General features: G+C 34.4%; 1 protein-coding gene and 1 long non-coding RNA gene across 3 annotated transcripts; both read right to left on the bottom strand.

Moving 5' to 3' along the window:
- Window positions 1-1390: 1390 nt before the first annotated feature.
- Window positions 1391-4612, bottom strand: LOC132271131 (uncharacterized). Its single transcript, XR_009469655.1, has 3 exons — window positions 4140-4612; window positions 2854-3929; window positions 1391-2635 (listed from the first exon to the last, which is right to left on the bottom strand). It is a non-coding gene; the product is annotated as an uncharacterized LOC132271131 (long non-coding RNA).
- A 1621-nt stretch (window positions 4613-6233) lies between these two features.
- On the bottom strand, window positions 6234-17318 carry LOC132271130 (3-phosphoinositide-dependent protein kinase 2-like). 2 transcript variants are annotated; one of them, XM_059772415.1, is made up of 11 exons: window positions 16523-17317; window positions 14397-14577; window positions 14217-14269; window positions 13696-13797; window positions 13520-13628; window positions 13349-13427; window positions 12990-13155; window positions 11356-11490; window positions 11073-11236; window positions 7096-7318; window positions 6336-6763 (listed from the first exon to the last, which is right to left on the bottom strand). In XM_059772415.1, exons 1-11 carry the CDS (start codon window positions 16724-16726, stop codon window positions 6680-6682), a joined length of 1500 nt encoding a protein of 499 aa, XP_059628398.1. In that variant the 5' UTR covers window positions 16727-17317; the 3' UTR covers window positions 6336-6679. The 2 variants fall into 2 exon arrangements, with proteins under 2 accessions (XP_059628399.1, XP_059628398.1); XM_059772416.1 differs by lacking the exon at window positions 7096-7318 and having other exon boundaries at window positions 6234-6763; window positions 16523-17318.
- Window positions 17319-21031: the final 3713 nt, after the last annotated feature.

The raw sequence follows: 21031 nt of genomic DNA, 5'->3' as shown, positions 1-21031 counted from the left end.
AAATACTTGAACCACTTATATTTTCCAAAATTATTTGATCACCCTGTTGGGGTGTCTGGGGGATGAGGGATCACAAGAAGGAAATAAGCATTGCAGCCCACAGCCTTGGTATATGACAATGGATTTGTAAATTGTCCGAAGGGAAGACTTCAGAATCAGAAAATGGGCTTTCTAGTCTAATATTTTTTAGACCATACAAATCAAATGTATTCTGAAAGATTATTCTACCCCTAATAACATAAACAATGATTTACACAACCATGGGAGGCCTATGCCTCTATACTTGCCTTGAGACATGGCACAAAGGAACAAATAAAGGCTTCCACTCAGACCACAATTTTGGTGTCTACATATCATATATTAGGCCCAACTTATAGCAGAGTAATGTCTTGTAGATTAGCTGAACACATGTTCTACCCAAAGAGTGAAAACTTTGAGAATCTTCTCTCATTTTAGCAATTTCTTCCTTTTTTCGTTAAAGCATCACTGATTCCCTACACATTTTTTATTTTTCAGAAGTCTTTCAAAAACAAGAATTATGTTACGAACTCCACATAAATGAAAATATTTAAGGCCATCAACATTGTTCATGGTTTCATTTTTTATAACTAAAGCAATTAAGCGTGTTGGAAATTTTATGATGGATGAATTATTCAGATTATATATGCTTGTATATCTGTTATCAATTATAATTTACGTTCGTGGCTGACACCACACACTATCACTTTTGTAAAAAAGAATGCAGTATTGAAATAGACATATAATTTAATGAAATTCCCCAATTTTTACGAAACTTCAATGTTTAATCGGTGGTTGGGTTTTATACATTATGATCTTGGAAAATAAGAGAAAATAGCAATGCATTGCGTGCCTCTGGATTACCCAAATTCTAAATTTTTGATGAGTAGACCAGAAGTTGAATATTTGAATAGTGTATGATATCAAAAGGATGAGAAATGACTTAAGAAATCCATATTAAGAAATAATCAGACATACCACTTCTGTAGTTTTGTCAACGATTGATAAGGCTATAATTACTGTTGTGGGGTGGAGAGCTCTCAAAAGTAACTTATTATTAGCTTTGCGAAAAAGGAAGGAGAATACAGCCCCTTTTTTCCCCACCCGATGGGAACCTGCAACACACAAGCACGGGGAAAAGCAAACCCCACAAGCTAGGCCATTCACTAATGTATGCATGATGCATGCCATCTAATGTTTGGGAGTATGTCCAGCAATGTGAACCTTAAAGGCCTATAAATTAGCAAGTCACGTAGAGTTTTGTAGCTAATGCAACACATCAATAAGATGGCAGAGGATATATATGAATGTGCAAAAACAAAGAAGCCATGCAAAATATCTAATAATACACTATAACTTCTCAAATCAAAGATTGAAGCCCAAAAATAAGCACCATTTACTAGCAAAATTCCATGAACCAAAGTTACGCAATCATAATCAGTTCTAGAAATTCACATCAAACACCATCAAAACCCTACCTTCTATTAGCAAAACCCAACAGACAGTTGCTAAAACTGAAAAGTTGACCCAAATTCTCACCAATTCAAAAAATGGTTACATCATTCTCTGAAAAGCACCAACTACCACCATAAAAAATATTTGGCAGCAACACTGTTTCACCCTCTCCTATTTCTTCTTGATTCTGGAGGAGTTGTTTGGTAAATTCGTTCACCCAATAGTTGCATTCTTCTGGTTGCAAGGCCATTATTGGTTCCATTTCGATTCCTTCTGTGATCAAGTTGCAGTTTTCTGGTTGCAAGGCTATTGGTTCCGGTTCGATTCCTTCTGTGATAAAGTCGCGGTCTTCTGATTGCAAGGCCATTGGTTCTGGTTCGATTCCTTCTTTGATCAAGTTGCAGTTTCCTGGTTGTATTACTATGACTTGGGGTTCAATTGATGCTGCTATGATCGTGTTGCAGGCCTCTGCTGCCACTTCCATTGCACCTTCTTTTTGTCGTTTAATTCAGAAAATGACATAATCTTTTACTTTTGCTCTTTTCAGATTAGTGCCGCCTTTCGGTCATGCTCCATCCACTCTTCTTAGGATCAGACTTGACATAATAAGTAAAATTTCTCTTCATTTCAATCACTGTTTCTTCTCCTTCTTCTTTATTTCCAGTAACACCATCTCTGATATTTTTAGCCTTGTCTTCGCCCTTCCAATTACTAATCCTCATCACACGACTAATCCTGAAGCCCTTTTCATGCTTCTTCTTCAACTTAGTGAAGAAATAAAGAATCTTCTCTTTGGATCCCTGGAAAAGCTCGGACGATTCTTTGCCGTAAAGGTCGAATACGTCATTGACAACACCCTGGCATGGCAATGGTGCTTCATTGGCCTTGCACGAAAGATAGTGAATCAACTCCTGGTCAGTGGGGTGAAACTTATAGCTGCATAGAATCTGGGTAATGGCAGAGGCTTCCATGTTTACGAATTTTCTTGAGTTTTCGTTGGAAACAAACGATCTCCTATGATCTTTCCTTTTGATGTGTGCAAATTTTTTTATAGAGAAAGCTGAAACAAGATTGTTGTTGATCCTTGACTGGTGGAGGGAACTCTATGCTATTCAGACTCCGCTTGCACAAACCAAGCCTAGATCCACACAATATCCAGTACCTGATCAAGAAAATCAAATCCAAGAAAATACTAGTGAGAACGGACCAACGAGGATGGTTCTGAAGCCATGGGACTCTTTCCTTCGCTCCCAATTCTCTGGTTACAACATATATACACACATACAGAGTCTATGTATATACACAGAGCAAAAAATAGAACCCTAGACCAAAAAATAACAAGATAATGAACAACAATTTCGACGGAATCAAATCATGTACCTTTAACTCAGTGGCACTCCATAGATAGTCAATCCGATCACAACATCTGCTTCTTAGTAGAGTCTTTCTCGCTCATATATATATATATATAAAGACGTATAAGAAAAGGGCTCCAGGATTAGTGGTGTGAAGAGGATTGGTAATTGGAAGGGCCAAGACAAGGCTAAAGATATCAAAGATGGTGTTACTGGTAATGAAGGAGAAGGAGAAGAAACAATGATTGGAATGAAGAGAAATTTTACTTATTATGTCGAGTCTGATCCTAAAAAGAGTGGATGGAGCATGACCGAGTACAATATTGGCATCACTAATCTAAAAAGTGAAAAGAGCAAAAGTAAAAGATTATGTAATTTCCCAAATTAAACGACAAAAAAGGGAAGTGGCAGCAGAGGCCTGCAACGCGATCATAAAAGCAACTATTGAACCACAAGTCATACTAATTTAAACAGAAAACTGCAACTTGATCAAAGAAGGAATCGAACCAGATCCAATGGCCTCAACTAGAAGACTGCAACTTTATACCAAAGGAATCGAACCGGAACCAATAGCCTTGCAACCAGAAAACTGCAACTTGATCACAGAAGGACTTGCAACAAGAAGAATGCAACTATTGGGTGAACGAATTTGCCAAACAACTCCATAAGTAAAATTTCACACGACTAATCCTGGAGCCCTTTTCATTGAAGAAATAAAGAATCTTCTCTTTGAATCCCTGAAAAAGCTCAGACGGCTCTTTGCCGTAAAGGTCAAATACATCATTGACAACACCCTGGCATGGCAACGGTGCTTCATTAGTCTTGCACGAAAGATAGTGAATCAACTCTGGGTCAGTGGGGTGAAACTTATAACCGCATAGGATCTTGGTAATGGCAGAGGCTTCCATGTTTAAGCTTTAGGAATTTTCTTAGTTTCTTTGGAAACAAACGATCTCTTATGATCTTTTCTTTTGATGTGTACAAATTTCTTTATACAGAGAGCCGAAACAAGATTGTTGATCCTTGATCGGTGGAGGGACCTCTTTGCTATTCAAACTCCGCTTGCACAAACCAAGCTTAGATCCACACCGTACCCAGTACCTGATCGAGAAAATCAAATCAAAGAAAATACTAGTGAGAACGGACCAACGGGGATAGTTCTGAAGCCACGGGACTCTTTCCTTCGCTCCCAATTACAACATATATACACACAAACAGAATCTATGTACATACACAGAGCAAAAAATAGAACCCTAGACCAAAAAATAACAACATAATGAACAGCAATTTTGACGGAATCAAATCATGTACCTTTAACTCAGTGGCACTCCATAGATATTCAATCCGATCACAGCATCTACTTATTGAATCGATCAACTCCATAAGATATATATATAGAGAGAGAGAGAGAAAGCGGTATAAGAGAAGGCTAACAACGCTTCTTAGTGGAGTCTTTCTCGCTCATAGCAGTGATCTCAATTTGAGAAAAGTGGAGCAAACCATGTCTTTTGGCCTAAACCGATTTTTCGCTAATAAGCAAAATTGGATCAGAACTCGAGTCTTCGTGGTGTCTTTTATAACGATCAAGATTTGTTCTCTGGTTCTCGTGCTTCACCAAGACTCAGGATGAAGAAAACGAATTAGTAGTTGCGGAGAAGCCTTCGCCTTCTAGCTTGGCCCGCTGCTTCTGACGCTTGATAATATAGGCCGATGCCCTGTCAACTCCAGGGTTTGCGAGTAGGTCTGCTGTAAGGTCGGTGAATAAGTCCAAAACGATTACAAATTAAGAAAAAAATGAGGGCGTTGAAATTTTATAGGTCAAGAATTCTCCACAGTGACTTGAGCAAGCAAATTACTCTCACCCCTTAGTTTTACATCTTTGATTTTATAATTTTGTTTTTTGAAGTAGACATGCAATTAATACATTGCCCCATTCTCACATTACTAAATTATTCTTTAAACATTAAATATGTATATTAATAAGTTGTAAGATTTTTGAAAAATTAGAAGAGTAATTATAGAAAGATGACATTTATTTTGTTTAACTTTTCAAAATGGACATTTAATTTGGAACACTCTAAAAGAAAAAAAGAAAAAAAAAATGAACTACTAATATGGAACAAATGGAGTGGGTATTAGAAAACTTACCACAAAGAAAATTACAATCTTTTATTATAAAACTTCTTTTATTTTTTTCATAATTCCATGCCTATAATTTACGGAGTATAATTTTATAGTTTTACCAATATATATTATATTACTATTTATTTATTTATAGAGATTTATATATATATATATATATATATATATATATATATATATTGGAAGAGACCAAGTGAGAAAGAGAGAGGGAGACACAAATAGAAACTCAAAATGAAACCAAAAAATATTTATATTTTGTAATTTGTTTGGTTCAAATTGTATCATCAAACCAATTGCATAATCTAATGGAAGCAAAACTTGGTGGATTGAAACATTCAATTCGGTAATTCATTCATATGTCTGTCAACGGGATCGATCAAATTCATATTCGATTCGTTAAGTTAACGGATTATCAAACTCGGGTCGCCAACGGGTTATCGGATTGAATATTTTAATCCATATCCTATTTAGCTCGAATTCGGATCGAATTGAATTTTGATTAAAATCATATTCAATAACATATATGTATATGTATAATTATGAGGTTAGATGTATAATTATGAGGTTAGATGGAGTGAGTTTAGTTAATATATAGGTTGGTGCATACCATAACTACATAATCAAATGAATATAAATCATGTTGGTCACTTTTATGTTCAGAATACATAATATAGAATGTTGATTTTCACATGGTGTAAGGACTTTAATAGTCATATAGGATTGTTTACACATCATAAAGTGAGAGTCAGTGGATTAAAAAAACCCTAATCAAAGATTACTGTTAGTTAGGTCTGAAGGCTGTCTCCAAGTCTCTTGAATGGTACAAATACATCCATTAGGTGCAAATTCCCAGAATTAAAGGTAGAAAGAATAGACATGATATTTGAATAATATTATAAATTGAATCCTTCTGAGTCAATTAGGATAATTGTATATCCCAGAGAAAGGACTTGTGTTTTCATCAATGCTTACTCACAAATTCATCCTCTCTCTCTCTCTCTCTCTCTCTCTCACACACACACACACACACTTTTGAATCCATAACATGCACTCATTTGTACATTCAACATTACAGTTTACCATCACCTAACCATTAAAATATCAAGCACAGTCAAAGTATCCATCTTACAATTATTTTCTCTGATTGGTTTTCCCACATATTAAAAAGAAAGGTAGCTGCATTTCAAAGGAAAATAAAATCAATATAAATTCATCAAATAGTTAGAATAGTTTCTTGTTAAAAAAGTTCACAAAGTCAAAAAGTGTGCTTATACTGCATTTTCCATTTTGAATCAACCTCAACTTTTTACATTAAGGCAGGGCTAAAGAGTACACATCACCACAACTCAAAAGACACATATGGAGGAAAATAATAAAAATGGAATGTTTCATTTTCACATTGCTTGTATATTTTCCATGTCACAGAAAACCAGTCATGATACCAACTCTCCACGAAGCCTACAACTCGGAATTCTCTTTGTACTATTTTTATTACAGAACCCCTAATCATAAATTTGTTCTTTGCCACGAGGGAAAGGAATTCGGAGGATGAAGTCTAGCAACTCTGAAACTGCTCGTTCTGCAACTTGAATCGCTTTCTTGTTATAAAAGAAAAAAATCCGGGGAGCATCCATCTGTTTCGGGATCCCCATGTTCCTCTACAATATCGCTACAACCAAAGAATTTGATGTCAAAACGAAGAACATAATTCACAGGTTCTGCAGATCCTCAATCGCCTTTTTCCATTGCAACGCTCTTTGCTTTGCATCCTCGAAGGCCAAAACTTTCTTTGGCTGTACCATTAACAAAAAATGGAATAAATATATAAATTTCAACTAGAGAGAAAAATAAATGCAGTGAAGGTCCAGTAACATTTCCTATTAATTTTTCCAGTAATTGCACAGGACTATTCAGGACATTTATCCAGAGCAGGCCTAAAAAGAAGTTACATTATGGGATATCATGACGATCTACATTTCTATGATCGAATCATCCCTACATTTCAGACATTTTCTAAACAGTCATCAACTACTGTTAACTGCGACGATTGGTGACTGCAACAACTGGGGAATAAAACTCACCGAGAGTATGTATGTTTCTCAGGAGAAGACACAACAGAACTTACCGTGCAAATCTTGAAATGTGAAGGGCTCATAACTTGGATGCTTAGGTCATTAGGGTTGTCGGACCAGATTATATTTCCTTTAACCACCAATTTTGAGGGGTTCACGTAAATCAACTTCGGCTTGTTGGTGAGAATAAGCTGAACCTTTTTGCTTGTTAGTTTCTGAATTTTCTTGACCATTGAGATCATAAGAATGGATTCCCCAGGGTCCAAAAATTGTTGCCTGTATGTGCCAAAACAAATTAGATATGCCATTTGATTAAAGGTAATGGTTCACAAAAGGTAGGCTGCAATGATGCATTAGATCCAATTTAGGTGGAGCGGAAAAATTAGTAAATGACTTCAAATCAATTTGAGCCCCATCACTCTAGAGCATGTTCTAACCATGGTTCTCCGTGTTGGATCAGTGGAAATCAAAATCACATGAGACTCTAGTCAGAATAACGATTTCTAATGTCATATGTTCTGTACTGTCAAAATGCCATGAAGCATAAAAGTAAACAAGTCACACACAAAAATACAAAGATTAACGTGGTTTGGCGTAAGCCTATGTCCACGGTGAAGACCCGGCAAAAGATTTCACTCTGAGAAAATAAGGAGATTACAAGTTTCAACCCCCAAACCCTAGCGCGCGCTCTCTCTCTCTTTCCTGCAATTTTCAATGTTCTCTTGTATCCCACTCCAAACCCTAAGCACCTTTATATACTTGGCTATAAGAGAGTCCTAAATAGGGTCCAAGATCTGCAAGAGAAAAACAGGTCAAAAGTTTTTTGGACTGAAACAAAATTCGGGCCACAACATCACATGTACTCTTTTTCTATCAGGAGAAAACGCAGAAACAAATATTTTACGGAAGTGCATGAATTTAAAACTAAAATGGAAAGTGCACTGAATATAAGGTAACGATTCACAAAAGGTAGGCTGCAATGTTGCATGAGATCCAATTTAAATAGAGTGGGAAATTTATTTCACCCATCCCATTGAGTTTGAACCCAGGAACTTGCCACCTCGGACTGGTTGGAGACAGAGAGTACAAAAAAGTCGGAACCAAATCAAGTTTGAGCCATCACTCTAAAGCATGTTCTAAGTCCATAATTCTCCATATCGACGGAGTCTCTGCATCGGCCAAGTCATAACGGACTCCGCTAAATCTGAGTTCGATACTCACTGATATATCAGTAGAAATCAGAATCACATGAGACAGTGAGTCCCTAGGGAATTGGTCGAGTCTCTTCTGAATCCTTGGGGATTTGGCCGAGTCAACACATCTGATAGCGTGCAAAGTATAAAGGTTCATGACTGCAAGAATCGATTCCATTACGTCATGCCCCACGTCCGTTACACAACGTCTGCATCCTCGAACCAACAATGACCACCTTATAGAGTTAACAACTAAAATAATCATGTCATGAGCCTTATATTCTATCTGATCAGGGACGCATTATACCCAGTTTCAATAATTATGGGTTTTTCCTACCTGACCCAAATTAGTAGGTTTAAATTACTCAGAGCAGTTTCTTTGTGCTTTCACGAGACGTGGTTTGTTGGTGAAAGTTGAGAGATGAAATGGGCCTTTCTATAGCCTTGGTTCGCTAATAGTGGATTCGATCTTTTCATAAGTTGTGGACGTACGCAACTTGCCAAACCACGAAAATCATATTTTCCTATTATTTTTATTTTCAAAAGTTGGTTTAGTTAAATTTATAACTTATTTCGGACCCATGGACATTGAAGACAAAATAATTGAAGATCAACTCTTAAACTACTAATTCATCAATTAGGGTTTTTATGTCATGCATTCACATCTTTACTCATGTTAGCAGGAGCGGACCTAGAAAATTATGTTTTTTTTTGGTTGGGTGGGTGGGGGGGAGCCTTTAACAACAACAAAATAAAGAATGTTGTGGGGGCAATAGTGAGGTTTTTTTTTTATAATTCGAGTGTGGGGCAGTTTTAAAATTTTATAGGTATTTAATACAACCAAAAAAAAAAAAAAAAAATATGTATATATTACCATTTTTATTGTTTTTAGTGGGGGCAATTGCCAATGAAGTAGGTCCGTGCCTGCATCTTAGGGCACAATCTATACATGTTTTGATTCATTATAAAGATGTTTTGAAAGTATAGTATTGCTTTCATATCAAAAGTTTTAACAAGAAAATTACTTGGAAGACGGTAAGCTCTAGTGAAGCTTTGATCTATTGGAATCACTCCAGTAAGTTTTGATTGATAAGTCAATCAATCAAACTTGGAAAGAATGCCGCTCGAGGGTCACTAGCGTCGATCTATTGGACAAGATATCAAGAACTGTTTTGGAATCTTGCAAAATCAGAATTTTAATTGGCTTTTTATATTCTTATTTTATACAGTCAGTTTAGGGTATGTTCTTGCACTATTTGGTCTTACTTACACTTTGGAGAGAAGCTTCAAAACTAAAAGGGTTTAAAGTCGAAATAAAACTGAATATATGGAGTGTAACTTTAGTAAATTTAAAAAGACAAATTAGTATATTGTGAGGATTCAAAATCAAGAGGTACAAAAAAGTGAACATTTTTGTTATGTAGGCTCACTATTCATAATGAGGGAGAAATTAGAGATAACGTTAACCATAAAATCAAGGCAGGATGGGTTAAATGGAGGAGTGCATCTAGTATATTGTGTGATAAGCGTGTCCTCTTACAATTGGAAGGGGAGTTCTATCGAACATCTATTAGACCAGCCATACTTTATGGTATCGAATGTTGGGCAGCTAGGAAACAACATTTGCATAAAGTGAGTGGCAGAAATGTGAAAGTTGAGATGGATGTGTTGTAAGACTAGAAAAGATAGAATTAGAAATGATCACATTCGGGAGATGGTTGGAGTAGCACCAATTGGAGATGAAATGAGAGAAATCGGTTAAGATGGTTGGACATGTGCAAGGAAGACCTCTAAGTGCGTTGGTTAGGAAAAATGACATAGTCCACATTGAGGGTAATACTAGGGGAAGAAGAAGATCAAAGTTAACATGAGTAGAGTTAGTAAAGAAAGATATGATAGCATGTGAACTGACTGAAGCCACCACATTAAATAGAGCAGGATGGAAATATAGGTATAGTTGACTTCATGTAATTGGAAAAAGGTTTGATGGTTGTTATTTTAGAGACTTTAATAGAGATCATATGGGCATATGGAGGAGGGAAGGGCACATAGAGTGCATATTTTTCTTTTCATCATCGAACATCTTGCCTTAGATGGTGAGTTACTATTTTTTTTTTTTTTTTTTTTTGATAAGTAGATGGTGGGTTACCATTCAATGTGCTGATCATCAACTTGTGGAGCCTCGATTGTAATCAACACCAAATCACACAAGAACTTATGGTTGGACGAATTGCTGAGGAGATCAATAACAGATTGCAAAGCGGATCTTGTGAGGAGTGGATTCGTTGATTGACAACATCAGAGCTCATAAGCAGTGAGTCTGGTTAGAAGTAACTAGGGGATTCTTGGGATTAGAATATGGTAACCTAGGGTAGTATTACTTTTCTTCTGATAATGGATTTGATTTGTCCTGACTATGTTTAGTGATTTTCTCCCATCAAGAGTTTTTCACATTAAAATAGTGTGTTATGAGTGTGATTGCGTAGTTATTTTATCTTACAGTCTATGGTTTAAATAATTTATATTGCTGCTTTTGAACTATAATTGCTAGAATTGATAAGTCAGTTATTATTAGTTAAAATTGTAGATATGTTCACCACCTCTAGATCTATTCTGGACATAGTATGTTCGGACGCAATAGAGCCTTCAGTAAGGATCCTCATCCTTCAATTTTCTTTTACTTTCATTGTTCATATGATGTTTATGTACGCCAGATCATGTCAAAAATCAACATATCACAACTCAGACTATTGTAATTTGAAGAATCTCAGTGAGGGCTTCTAAAAATAGGAGTGGGTCAAGTACAAGCACAGAAGTATGAAGTGCTTGATAATTACCATTTTGAATCAAAGGAATCAATGGAAGCAAGCCTAGTTATATGGCCAGCTTCAAAACATGATCCAGTGCCACCATTTCCATCATTTTGTCTTGCTGAACCATCCCCAATATGTGAATGGTTACATGAAGAATCCTGAGCATTACCACCCTCTTTCGACTGACCCTAAAAGAATTGAAACAAGTCATAATATTTGTATGAGCCATCTTGCTGAAAGCACAATGCTGCCACAAGAAGAAAAATTCCTTTGCAGAAAACAATTTAAAGAACTAAGAAACAGATACCTTTGGCTCCAAAGCAAGCCTAGGAGTGGGTAGTGCCCTTAAATTTGTCCAGTCAACACCCTTAAAGAAAGGATGCTCCTTGAGCGAAGCATAACCATCAGGCCCAGCACCTGGTCTTTTGCTGGGATTAGTATCCTGCATCATTGTAGCAGTGATATTGAAGGCAGAGTTAAATACTTCAATAATGAAACTCAATTCTAGAATTTAGAGCTGAGAAAATATTTATATGTAAGTTCATCAAATTCAGTAAAAAATTGACAGATGTAAAATATTTCAAAGGCCTACCACCTTGAGTATGCCTTAGGATATAGCTGAGCATGTGAGATGTTTTCAGATTTTCCAAACCTTAAGGAATCATAATAAGCAATGGAACCACACAAACATTTGTAACTTGAGCTTTGATGCGAAGACGCATTTGCAGCTCCAGAATTGACAGACCATTTCCTTGGAGGCATTTAGTGTCCTTATTAAAGAATGACTCTAATGATAATTTACATGATATTAATATTTTTACAACTATGTATCAACTTGAAATTGAAATCTAGAAACATTTGCTAACCAAAAACACTTGGATTGGGCAAAGACAACTATGATAATGATTGGTAAAAGTAACCAATCATGCTGATAAGAATGTTAGGCAATCAATTGGCAATGTATGGCAACATAGACTAAGATAGGCTTTTCCCTACAACATATACACACAAGAGCACGCGCACACACGCCCGCACACTCACAAATACTATACACACACATATGGTCCCGTGCTTTTCAATTTTTTTTTTTTTTTTTTCTTTTTTGAGAAAAGTGAAGCTTATAAAGGACATACAGATTTTCATACCACTACACCTATTCCAGGTGGTTGTAGAAATTTATGTGCGGCAAAGATGAACTTTAATGTTAATTTCTGAGTTGTTGTCATAGGAGCACACTACAGCAACCCTTCTGTCCAGAACATAGACCTCACATCCTTGACCTTGGTAGATGATAGGTGGCAGTGACTCTACTTAAATTTTTTTTTTTTTTCCCCCATAAGTGACTCTACCTTCACCTACAGAGATCTCATATCAAGGCACATCATTAAAAGAACTGAGCTATTAAAATAATATACCAAATATTTTGTCATAAATTACTTGGACTAATCGCCCACATTTTAGTATCCAATGCAAGTGCAGAATGATAGGTTATGCAGTACCTCATCCCTTACAGAACAGACAACAACACGTTCTTAAAACTCTGCTCATTAAAACCTCTTTTCAAACATGTCAGCGACAATGATCCCCATCTTAAGTGTGTCTAGTTAGTCCATCCATAACTAAAGCATAACCAACACAAAAATATATGATATATATTGTAAGATGCAATATATACAACACATATTTTTGATCCCCATTTTCCACGTTGACAAACCAAAAATGAATTATCATCCATTGTTAGTATGCTCTATGGTGAGGCCCATTTTTTATTTTTATTTTATCAACAATCAAGTATAACAGTGCCTTTCCTATGTCAAAATCTGTAACCAATCTAATGATAGTGAGAAATATATTTTAAATAAAAAATAATTAAGGGAAATATGAAGGTTAAGAAAGCATGCTCAAAGTGAAATGAAGTTTATCCGTAGATAAGTTTTTTACCAATAATCGGTCAATAAGATCTCTAGCTTCTTCAGAAAAAAAATTTGGAAATCTGATGTCTCTAGCAATAATCCTTTGGAAAATAAGCCATTCACTTGCATCTTTAAAGGGGGAAGTTCCTGAAAGCATCTGGTACAAGGTGCACCCAAGTGCCCAGAGGTCATTTCTGTTTGAATATATTCAAAGGAGTAAATAAGTTATCCTTCTAGCTACGATAAATGATTAAGAACCAAGCCAACCAACAAATATTCAAAGTTCTAAGAATATACAAATAATTATAGCAAGTTTAGGTTACATTCTAATTGACACTGGATCTATTTAATGTAATATCAAACTATTCCAAGATAAGACTCCCTTACCCAAAAGTTGCAGGAGAAGAATTTAAAACTTCTGGAGGGACATAAGCAGCTGTCCCCACAAAGGTGCAAGCCTTATCATCTGAACAGGATATATATAAGAACAATCAAAGTCATCACTCAATAATAATGGCAATGCATTCCTTATTGTAGTGTCAAGTGTGAAAAGTTTACCTGATGCTGCATTTGGAAGGATGGTGATACGGCTATCCAACAAAGGCTTTACGCTACCGAAGTCGGCAATTTTTATATGTCCTTCTGCAGTAAGAAGCAGGTTCTCTGGCTGCCATTCAAATAACTATTAGCATCTCCACATGCCAATAAATCAGTGCAATCATGTGGTGAAGTACCTTAATATCTCGATGTATCAATCCCAGACTATGTATATATTCAAGAGCATCTACAACTTCAGCAGCATAGAAGCGGGCTTCCTCCTCTGACAAACGACCTTTCTGCACCCAAAAGAATTTACTGGATGTTGGAAACTGTACAAAGACAAACAATGCAGACAAGAGGCAAGACACTCTAGAAGCACAACTAGAATTTTGAAGTTCAGGAATTACCTGACACTGGGAACAATAAGAACTGGGGATTCTAACTAGATAATACTTTCATACCTAGTTTGAAAAGTTCAAAGATGGCTATCTGTTGACTAGAAATTGCTGGTAGAAAAAAGAAGAATACGCTGTGAACTTAGATTTATTTGGAATATTTTTACAATTTTGTGAATTTTTTTATTAAATATACATAGTATTCACCGTAATATCGACAAAAGGAATACTGGATTACTTATACTTCAATTAAAAAGTTGCTTCATGGAATTGTTACAAGTTCTGAATGTTTTACATGGATACAGGAGAAATTTACTTACCCTGTTTATTTGATCAAAAAGTTCTCCACCATCACAGGACTCAAGTGCCATGTCTTCACAATAAAATCAAAGGGAACAATGTCAAATGATGTACACAATTGGGAAAAAATAGTCATACATAACAAAGGAAAAGAGCACAGGGTCTTATGTGAATATGGACAATTGACCAAAAATACCTACACAGGGAAAAATTATCTTGAAATGTAAAAAATAGCCGCACAATGCCAGGATGATCCAACTGATCAAGTACAATGCGCTCCAACTTCACGTAAGCAGTTTTATTTTCTTTGGTGATGAACTTTTTGTCCATAACCTTCAAGGCATATACAATTCCTGTGTCTATCTTCTTTGCTCTCACAACCTGGTAACATAATTGAGTGGATATTACTTGAATGTTACTAAAAAGAGGTAACAGATGCATCTGCAAATACAGACCTGAAGAAGCAAATAATGAGCTCTATATATATAAAAAATGCAATTAGTTCAGAAACCTAACAACAATCTAGAGAAGGAGTTCAAACAAGAACATTATGACAAGGCCATTCAAAATGTAGTAGCAATCACGAACCACCCACACCAACTCGCCCTCCACCAGAGAAAAAAGTAGAAAGGAGTCAAAGAATACATAACATGCATTAGGAAACTTTTGGTTCAAGAGACATAGATGACAGTGAAATAACAACTTTCTCCTTCACATCGTAGAAAGATTGTGTATACGTGTGAGCTTTTCATACAAAAAGGGAAGAATGCCAGAATATGTAAGTTGCTGAATCAAATGTGTTCTCAGTGAAACCGAGTCAATTTGAACAAGCACATTTGCTGCGACAGATCATATTAATCAAGCAAACCCAGTGACGGCAGATAACATAGTTTCCCATAAAATTCCAAACCAATGTTACCTGGAACATGCATCATCTTGAGATATGAAAATATGGTACGGTAGCATAGGGATTGTAAAGATTATAATGTTGAAAAAGGTTAAAGCATTTCTAAATACCAGAACATTTTATTTTTAGGAGTTATGATTAGTGATACATAATACAGTTATATGCACAAGATTTATTTTTACTTCCAATTTTTTTTTTTTTTTGTTTCCTTTCAATTACTTATGCATACAAGGAACTTATAATATCCTTACAAGCTAAACTATTGATGTGATATGGATTTTACTCAATAGTTTTCCCAAAAGGACACCATATTATGAAATGAATACAAGAAACAGAAAAATGCTTCATGAATCGCTTAGGTTTTAGAACTTCAGTGTACCAAGCTTTGGTGCATACTAGCTAAGTAATTCATGAAACATTTAAACGTGAAATGTTTTTTCTCAAAAATCACTTGTCTGACATTGAAGCAGTGTTGCACTTGCACCAGAATAATTTATGTATTCTCCATCTAAGAGTGGGAAAAATCTAGCAAACAACAGTATTCTTCCTGACATGGTTCCAAGTCGCTTATCATTTATTATAATTTAACCTCAAACCTCCACTGCACAGATTCAAAGCTTCCCAAAAACTAAAAGGTAAATCTTCTCAAGAACCTCCATCTGTTCGCCTCAAATTGTCTAGTGGTCAATTAAAGTTCATAGTGTTCCCTGAATTTCAGAAGGTTACACCTCCTCAAGAACCTCCACAAATTCTTCTCAAATAGTCTAGTGGTTAAGATCATAAATTTGTATCTTTATTTCAGTGCCTTTTTTGTGATACACTATGTGGAAGCAATATAATTGCTTTTGCAGAATCCCAAATTACTTCACATGCTAATCTAGTTCCAAATTAACCAAAAACATATGGCACCAATAAACAGAACAGAACTCTAAACAGAACAGAAGAGTCTTGGACTTAATACCCATTTAGGTTTGTCACCATTTTTTTCTTTTTGTCTTTTTCCCTAATAGATACTAAGATTTGTTACTTTTAGAGGTCCGAGGTCCAGCATTACACAAATCAGCTATATAATAACATTCTAAGCTGCCCTAATATAAATCTATGCCCAAAAATAATTAGTATGAAACAGAAAAATTCAAAACTAGCTTCAACATATGATGTTAAATTGTTAATAATCATTAAAATGACACACACCACTAATTAATAGCTCCCAAAATTACCAAATAACCAAATTGGAAGACACAAATAGAATAGAACATCATCACATCCAATCTTAATAAATCATCAAACCAGAACAAACCATTAATCTATAATGAGCAAAAATAAGATTAATAAAATCAAAATCAAAAGAGAATCACTATATACAGAATATAAATAATAAGAAGACCAGAGAGAGAGAGAGAGAGAGAGAAACCTAACCTTGGAATAAGAACCAACCCCATATACTTTGCCCAATTCAAAGTCATGGATGGTAAAATTCTCCTGTGGTGCCCTGAATGCAAAGCTCCTAGATCTCTGTACTTTCCCAAGATTGGATGAATCATTCTGAATCCTAAGCTTTGAATCAAAATCCTTCTCCATGTTAACTGCTCCTCCTCCTTCACCCCCAACCACTGCCAACATTTCTCCCTCTAGAATTCCCTAAAATTTTATAAATGTATATATATAGGTTTATATATATATATATATATATATATATATCACTCTCTATCTATCTTAAAAATAGCACCTTCTCACTCTAAAAATATTGGGAGAAGAGTTGAGTTATCACGGCCTCCAATGAAGAGGAAGGAAGACCGTTGAACAGAAGAAGAAGAAACCCATCAAACATCATATCAGATTCTCTTTATATATTCTCACTTTAGACCAAACATCATTTGAAAGAAACAGTAAAGCAAATGATTCCTTTCACATATATTACATTCCTCTCTCTCTCTATATATATACCCTCTGCAAACTTATCAGCTTTATTTCAAAACCCTAGAAACCAATGGAGGTGTGATCATTGAAGAGAAGGAAGCACATGGAATTCAATGATGAAGATCATTCTCTCTCTCTAAAAAAAATCTCTCTCTCTAAAAAGGAGGGGAAGAGAACGGTGTTAGGGCTGATGGTGCTGATACTGATTCTGCCTATGATTGGAAGAATTTCAAATTTTCCTTCAGAAATGGCCTCAATGCTCTGCCGTTGCATCTCTGACTGTAAAAAAAAAAAAAAAAAAAAAAATGTAGAGAGAGAAGGTAGATGGAGAGGTTTTTTTTTTTGGGCTTTTCATATAATAATCGCGAGAGTATGTAAAAGATACAATTTCGCTTTATAGGGTGGACACGTGTTTGTTTTGCCCTGCTTCTCTGGTTTCCTACTATGAGACCCGGAAAAAAAGAATGGACAAGTGTTTAGTTTATGAAGCGAGTGACTATAGATTTTAGTACTCCGGAGGGTGGAAGTGAATGTTATTGTTCTTCATTTGTTTTATTATTATAATAAAATTGGATATTACAAAGGTGGCGATTTTACCGAAATTATCAAAGCAAAACGTATCTCACAACCTAAAAAAAGGTATTGGGAATAACGTAGAATTATAATTTAAAAAAAATAAAAAAATTCAAGTAGATAGATAGAATAAAAAATAATAAAAGTACCGACTTAAGATTTTAGACAGGTAATTGAAAAAAAAAAAAAAAAAAAAAAAAAAAAAATTCTCACAAACACCCAATTAAAATTTCATGAGATAGTTTCAATATTTGTTTATAATGGTTTGAGTAGCATTATTATTTAATAAATATGTATAAAAAAAAAATTAAAAAAAAAAATTCTCTAAAATAAGTAGTCATCCTCACCCACATTCTATACATTGAGAAATGCTTTTAAAAGTGGGGGTTAAATTTTGCGTCCCATAAGACACCAGCTATAACTCTATAAGATAAGAGTAAATCATGAAAATTTTACACTTCTTTATTTTTCAAAAATTCATTCAAAACACCAAAAACATGTTATAAGGTACAACATAGTAGCTGCCAAAAAAGCCTTTATTGATTTTCAGGAGTTTCCTGAAATTTCTAAACAACAGACCGGTTTTGCTTTCTTCCTCCTGTCATCCTCCTTTTCCTTTGTCAAAGAAATAGTCTGGGATTTCTCAAGCTTAACTTTGATGCTGCATTTAATCCTCTCAAAAAGTTTTGTGGAGGTGGTTTGATTCTTAGAAACCATCTTGGTCATCCCATCAAAATTGCTTCAATTTTTCTTGAAAATGTCAGCGTTCCATCGCTTGCTGAAGGTCTGATTTTTCGTGAGCTACTGTTGCTTATCAATAGCGGGGGCTATCAAGATGTTGTTGTTGTTGAGGGGGACTGTCAATCTGTTATGAATATGAAGGTATTTATTGGATCTTTAACGGTTGTTTTTAATGATATAATGTCTCTTTTCAAGGTTTGTTTGGGATCATCTCTTGCGTGGGTTCCTCGTTAAGGAAATGTCGCTGCCCACTTGTTGAGTAAAAAAGCTCTCGTAGCCAAATGTAGTAATTTTGAGTAGAGCATTTGGCCTCGTGATTGTTAGATGCTCTTCTCCCTAAATGTATTATTTCTCCATCTGAATAACTTGATTTGATTTGTTTGTTCGTAAAATATATATATGTATATAAATCTCTCATTCTCCAAGCCTTCCACCTATGATTGTTGTATAAGCAGATCACTGCCAAAATCTTAGATTGAGAAGGATAAAATGCATATATGAGTAATTAATTGATGAAAGTGAAAGAGTTCTGTATAATGATGAAAGTGAAAGAGTTCTGTATAATTGATTTGATGACCGTGAGGACCAATTAAATAAACTATTATAGTTTTTATGCATTTATGTGATTGCATATTTTTTTACGTGATTTAGAAAAAACTATGTTACAAGATAAAAACTTAGTTAAATTTGATGAATTGATTAACACAAAATATTAAAGAAAAAAAAGTTTCTTCTATTTATTTATGTAGACTCCTATAGCCTATAAACTAGAATATGGAAAATAAGCATACAAATTAGAGAAGGGGAAATAAGCACACAAATCTATATGCATCATTTTTGGATTGACCACCAACATTATTCCAAAAAAACGTTAACCAAAATATGGATTATGTAACTAGTTTATTAAAGATTTAAGTTTGAAAGAAAAATTAGTAAACATGGTAGTAAAAATTAGTAAACTTGTTGACTGGTATGGAACAAATCAAACTTCTAACAATTTATAGGCCAAAAGACATTAACACCAACTCAACTCAACGGTCAAATATCTTCAAAGTTGAGTTTTAGAATGTTTAAAAAATAATAAAATATAATACTAGAAAAATTTAGAATATTATGTAACAGTCTACACAAAAGTAGAGAATTTTAAAATGTTTTGTCACGTAGACAGGGTGGAGCTGGTAGGGGCCACGGGTGGCCATCCCCCCAAATTTTAAAAAAAAAAAAAAATTAGTAGTCCCTTAAAATATTTATATTGTAAATAAACTTAATTTATAATTCCACAATTCATAATAAATTCTAATTTGGCCTCCCAAAATATTTTCAAAACATTTATTTATTGGCCCAAAAATAGAGAATAAAAATAAATTTAACTTATTACCCCTTTTAACTCATACAATATCAACTTGGAATCTTTTTGCCATACTTTTGAAAACTTAAATCTTGTGAAATAAAAATTTAAGTTCATTATTATTGCAATCCCTATACCAAAATAAATAAATAAATATGTTACTTCATTTGCATATAGACATGAATAATATTCATTAAATGAATTTAGGAGAGAAAAAGATGAAAATTATACCAATATCGCTCATGTCTAATAAAATAAATAAAATTTTCCTCCCGGAAAGAAAGTGAAGTGAAGAAAAATTAAGTATCCAAGTCAATTTGGTTAGCACTTGAAAAATTTTCAAGAAAATTATGTAAAATTATTATTTTATGGTTAAATAGTATGTAATTTACCATAAAAGAAAGGGCAATATTGTAAGTTCACAAAAAATTCTCAATAAATCAAAATTTTCAAGAAAAAATTATAAGAAAATTAGGTGGTTATGGAAAGTGATTTTTCTCGAAATTTTCCTTTACCTAACCAAACTCCTAAAATATTTAAATTTTTTATATTTCCTTTCGTTTCTTACTATTTAGTATTTCCATAAAAAAAAAAAAAATTAATTTCTTTCTTTTCTTACTATTTCCGTCTAACCAAATAAAGAAGCATAAAGATGGTGTTTACAAGAAAATTATTTAAAATTATATATAAATCTCTATCAATAAGTCTTGGGAGCATGGGAAGAAATAAAAACTAAAGTATTGTGAGAGTATGACAATGATGTCAATAACAATAATAATATTATATATGCTAATAAAGGTAGGGGATATTCGCACTCCACTTCTCTACACTTACACTACATTAGTAAAGGAAAAGACACTTCTATCTAGGGGATATTCGCACTCCACTTCTCTACACTTACACTACATTAGTAAAGGAAAAGACACTTCTATCTAGGGGATATTCGCACTCCACTTCTCTACACTTACACTACATTAGTAAAGGAAAAGACACTTCTATCCCTAGTTTTATAAATAAATATTTTTTTTGTAGAATACCATAATTACCCTTTTAGTTATAGAAAGATATTTTCCCCCCTCTCTGCCCATTAACATTTATATCTTCTTCATTCAATTTAGGCATTGTAAAATTATGTAGTATCAATTTCAGAAAGGAAAAAAAGAGAAAGAAAAAGAAGACTTGTAATAGCAACCTAAATGACAGAGAAAAAATAAGTTGCAGTTAATAAAATGCATATGTTATGTGAAAAAAGACAGATATTACACTCATTGTCATTGAATTGGAGTGGTGTGTCAACATCTCTTCTTTTTTCATTTTTCTCTCTTATTAGTGTCTTCCACACACGC

This window comes from Cornus florida, unplaced genomic scaffold (assembly GCF_030987335.1).
Source record: "Cornus florida cultivar Cherokee Brave unplaced genomic scaffold, ASM3098733v1 CherokeeBrave_3.0.0_Hap2_Chr08, whole genome shotgun sequence".
Classification (NCBI taxonomy): Eukaryota; Viridiplantae; Streptophyta; class Magnoliopsida; order Cornales; family Cornaceae; genus Cornus; species Cornus florida.
The sequence above is the reverse complement of the archived record's forward strand: the minus strand, read 5'-3'. Positions and strand labels throughout refer to the sequence as shown.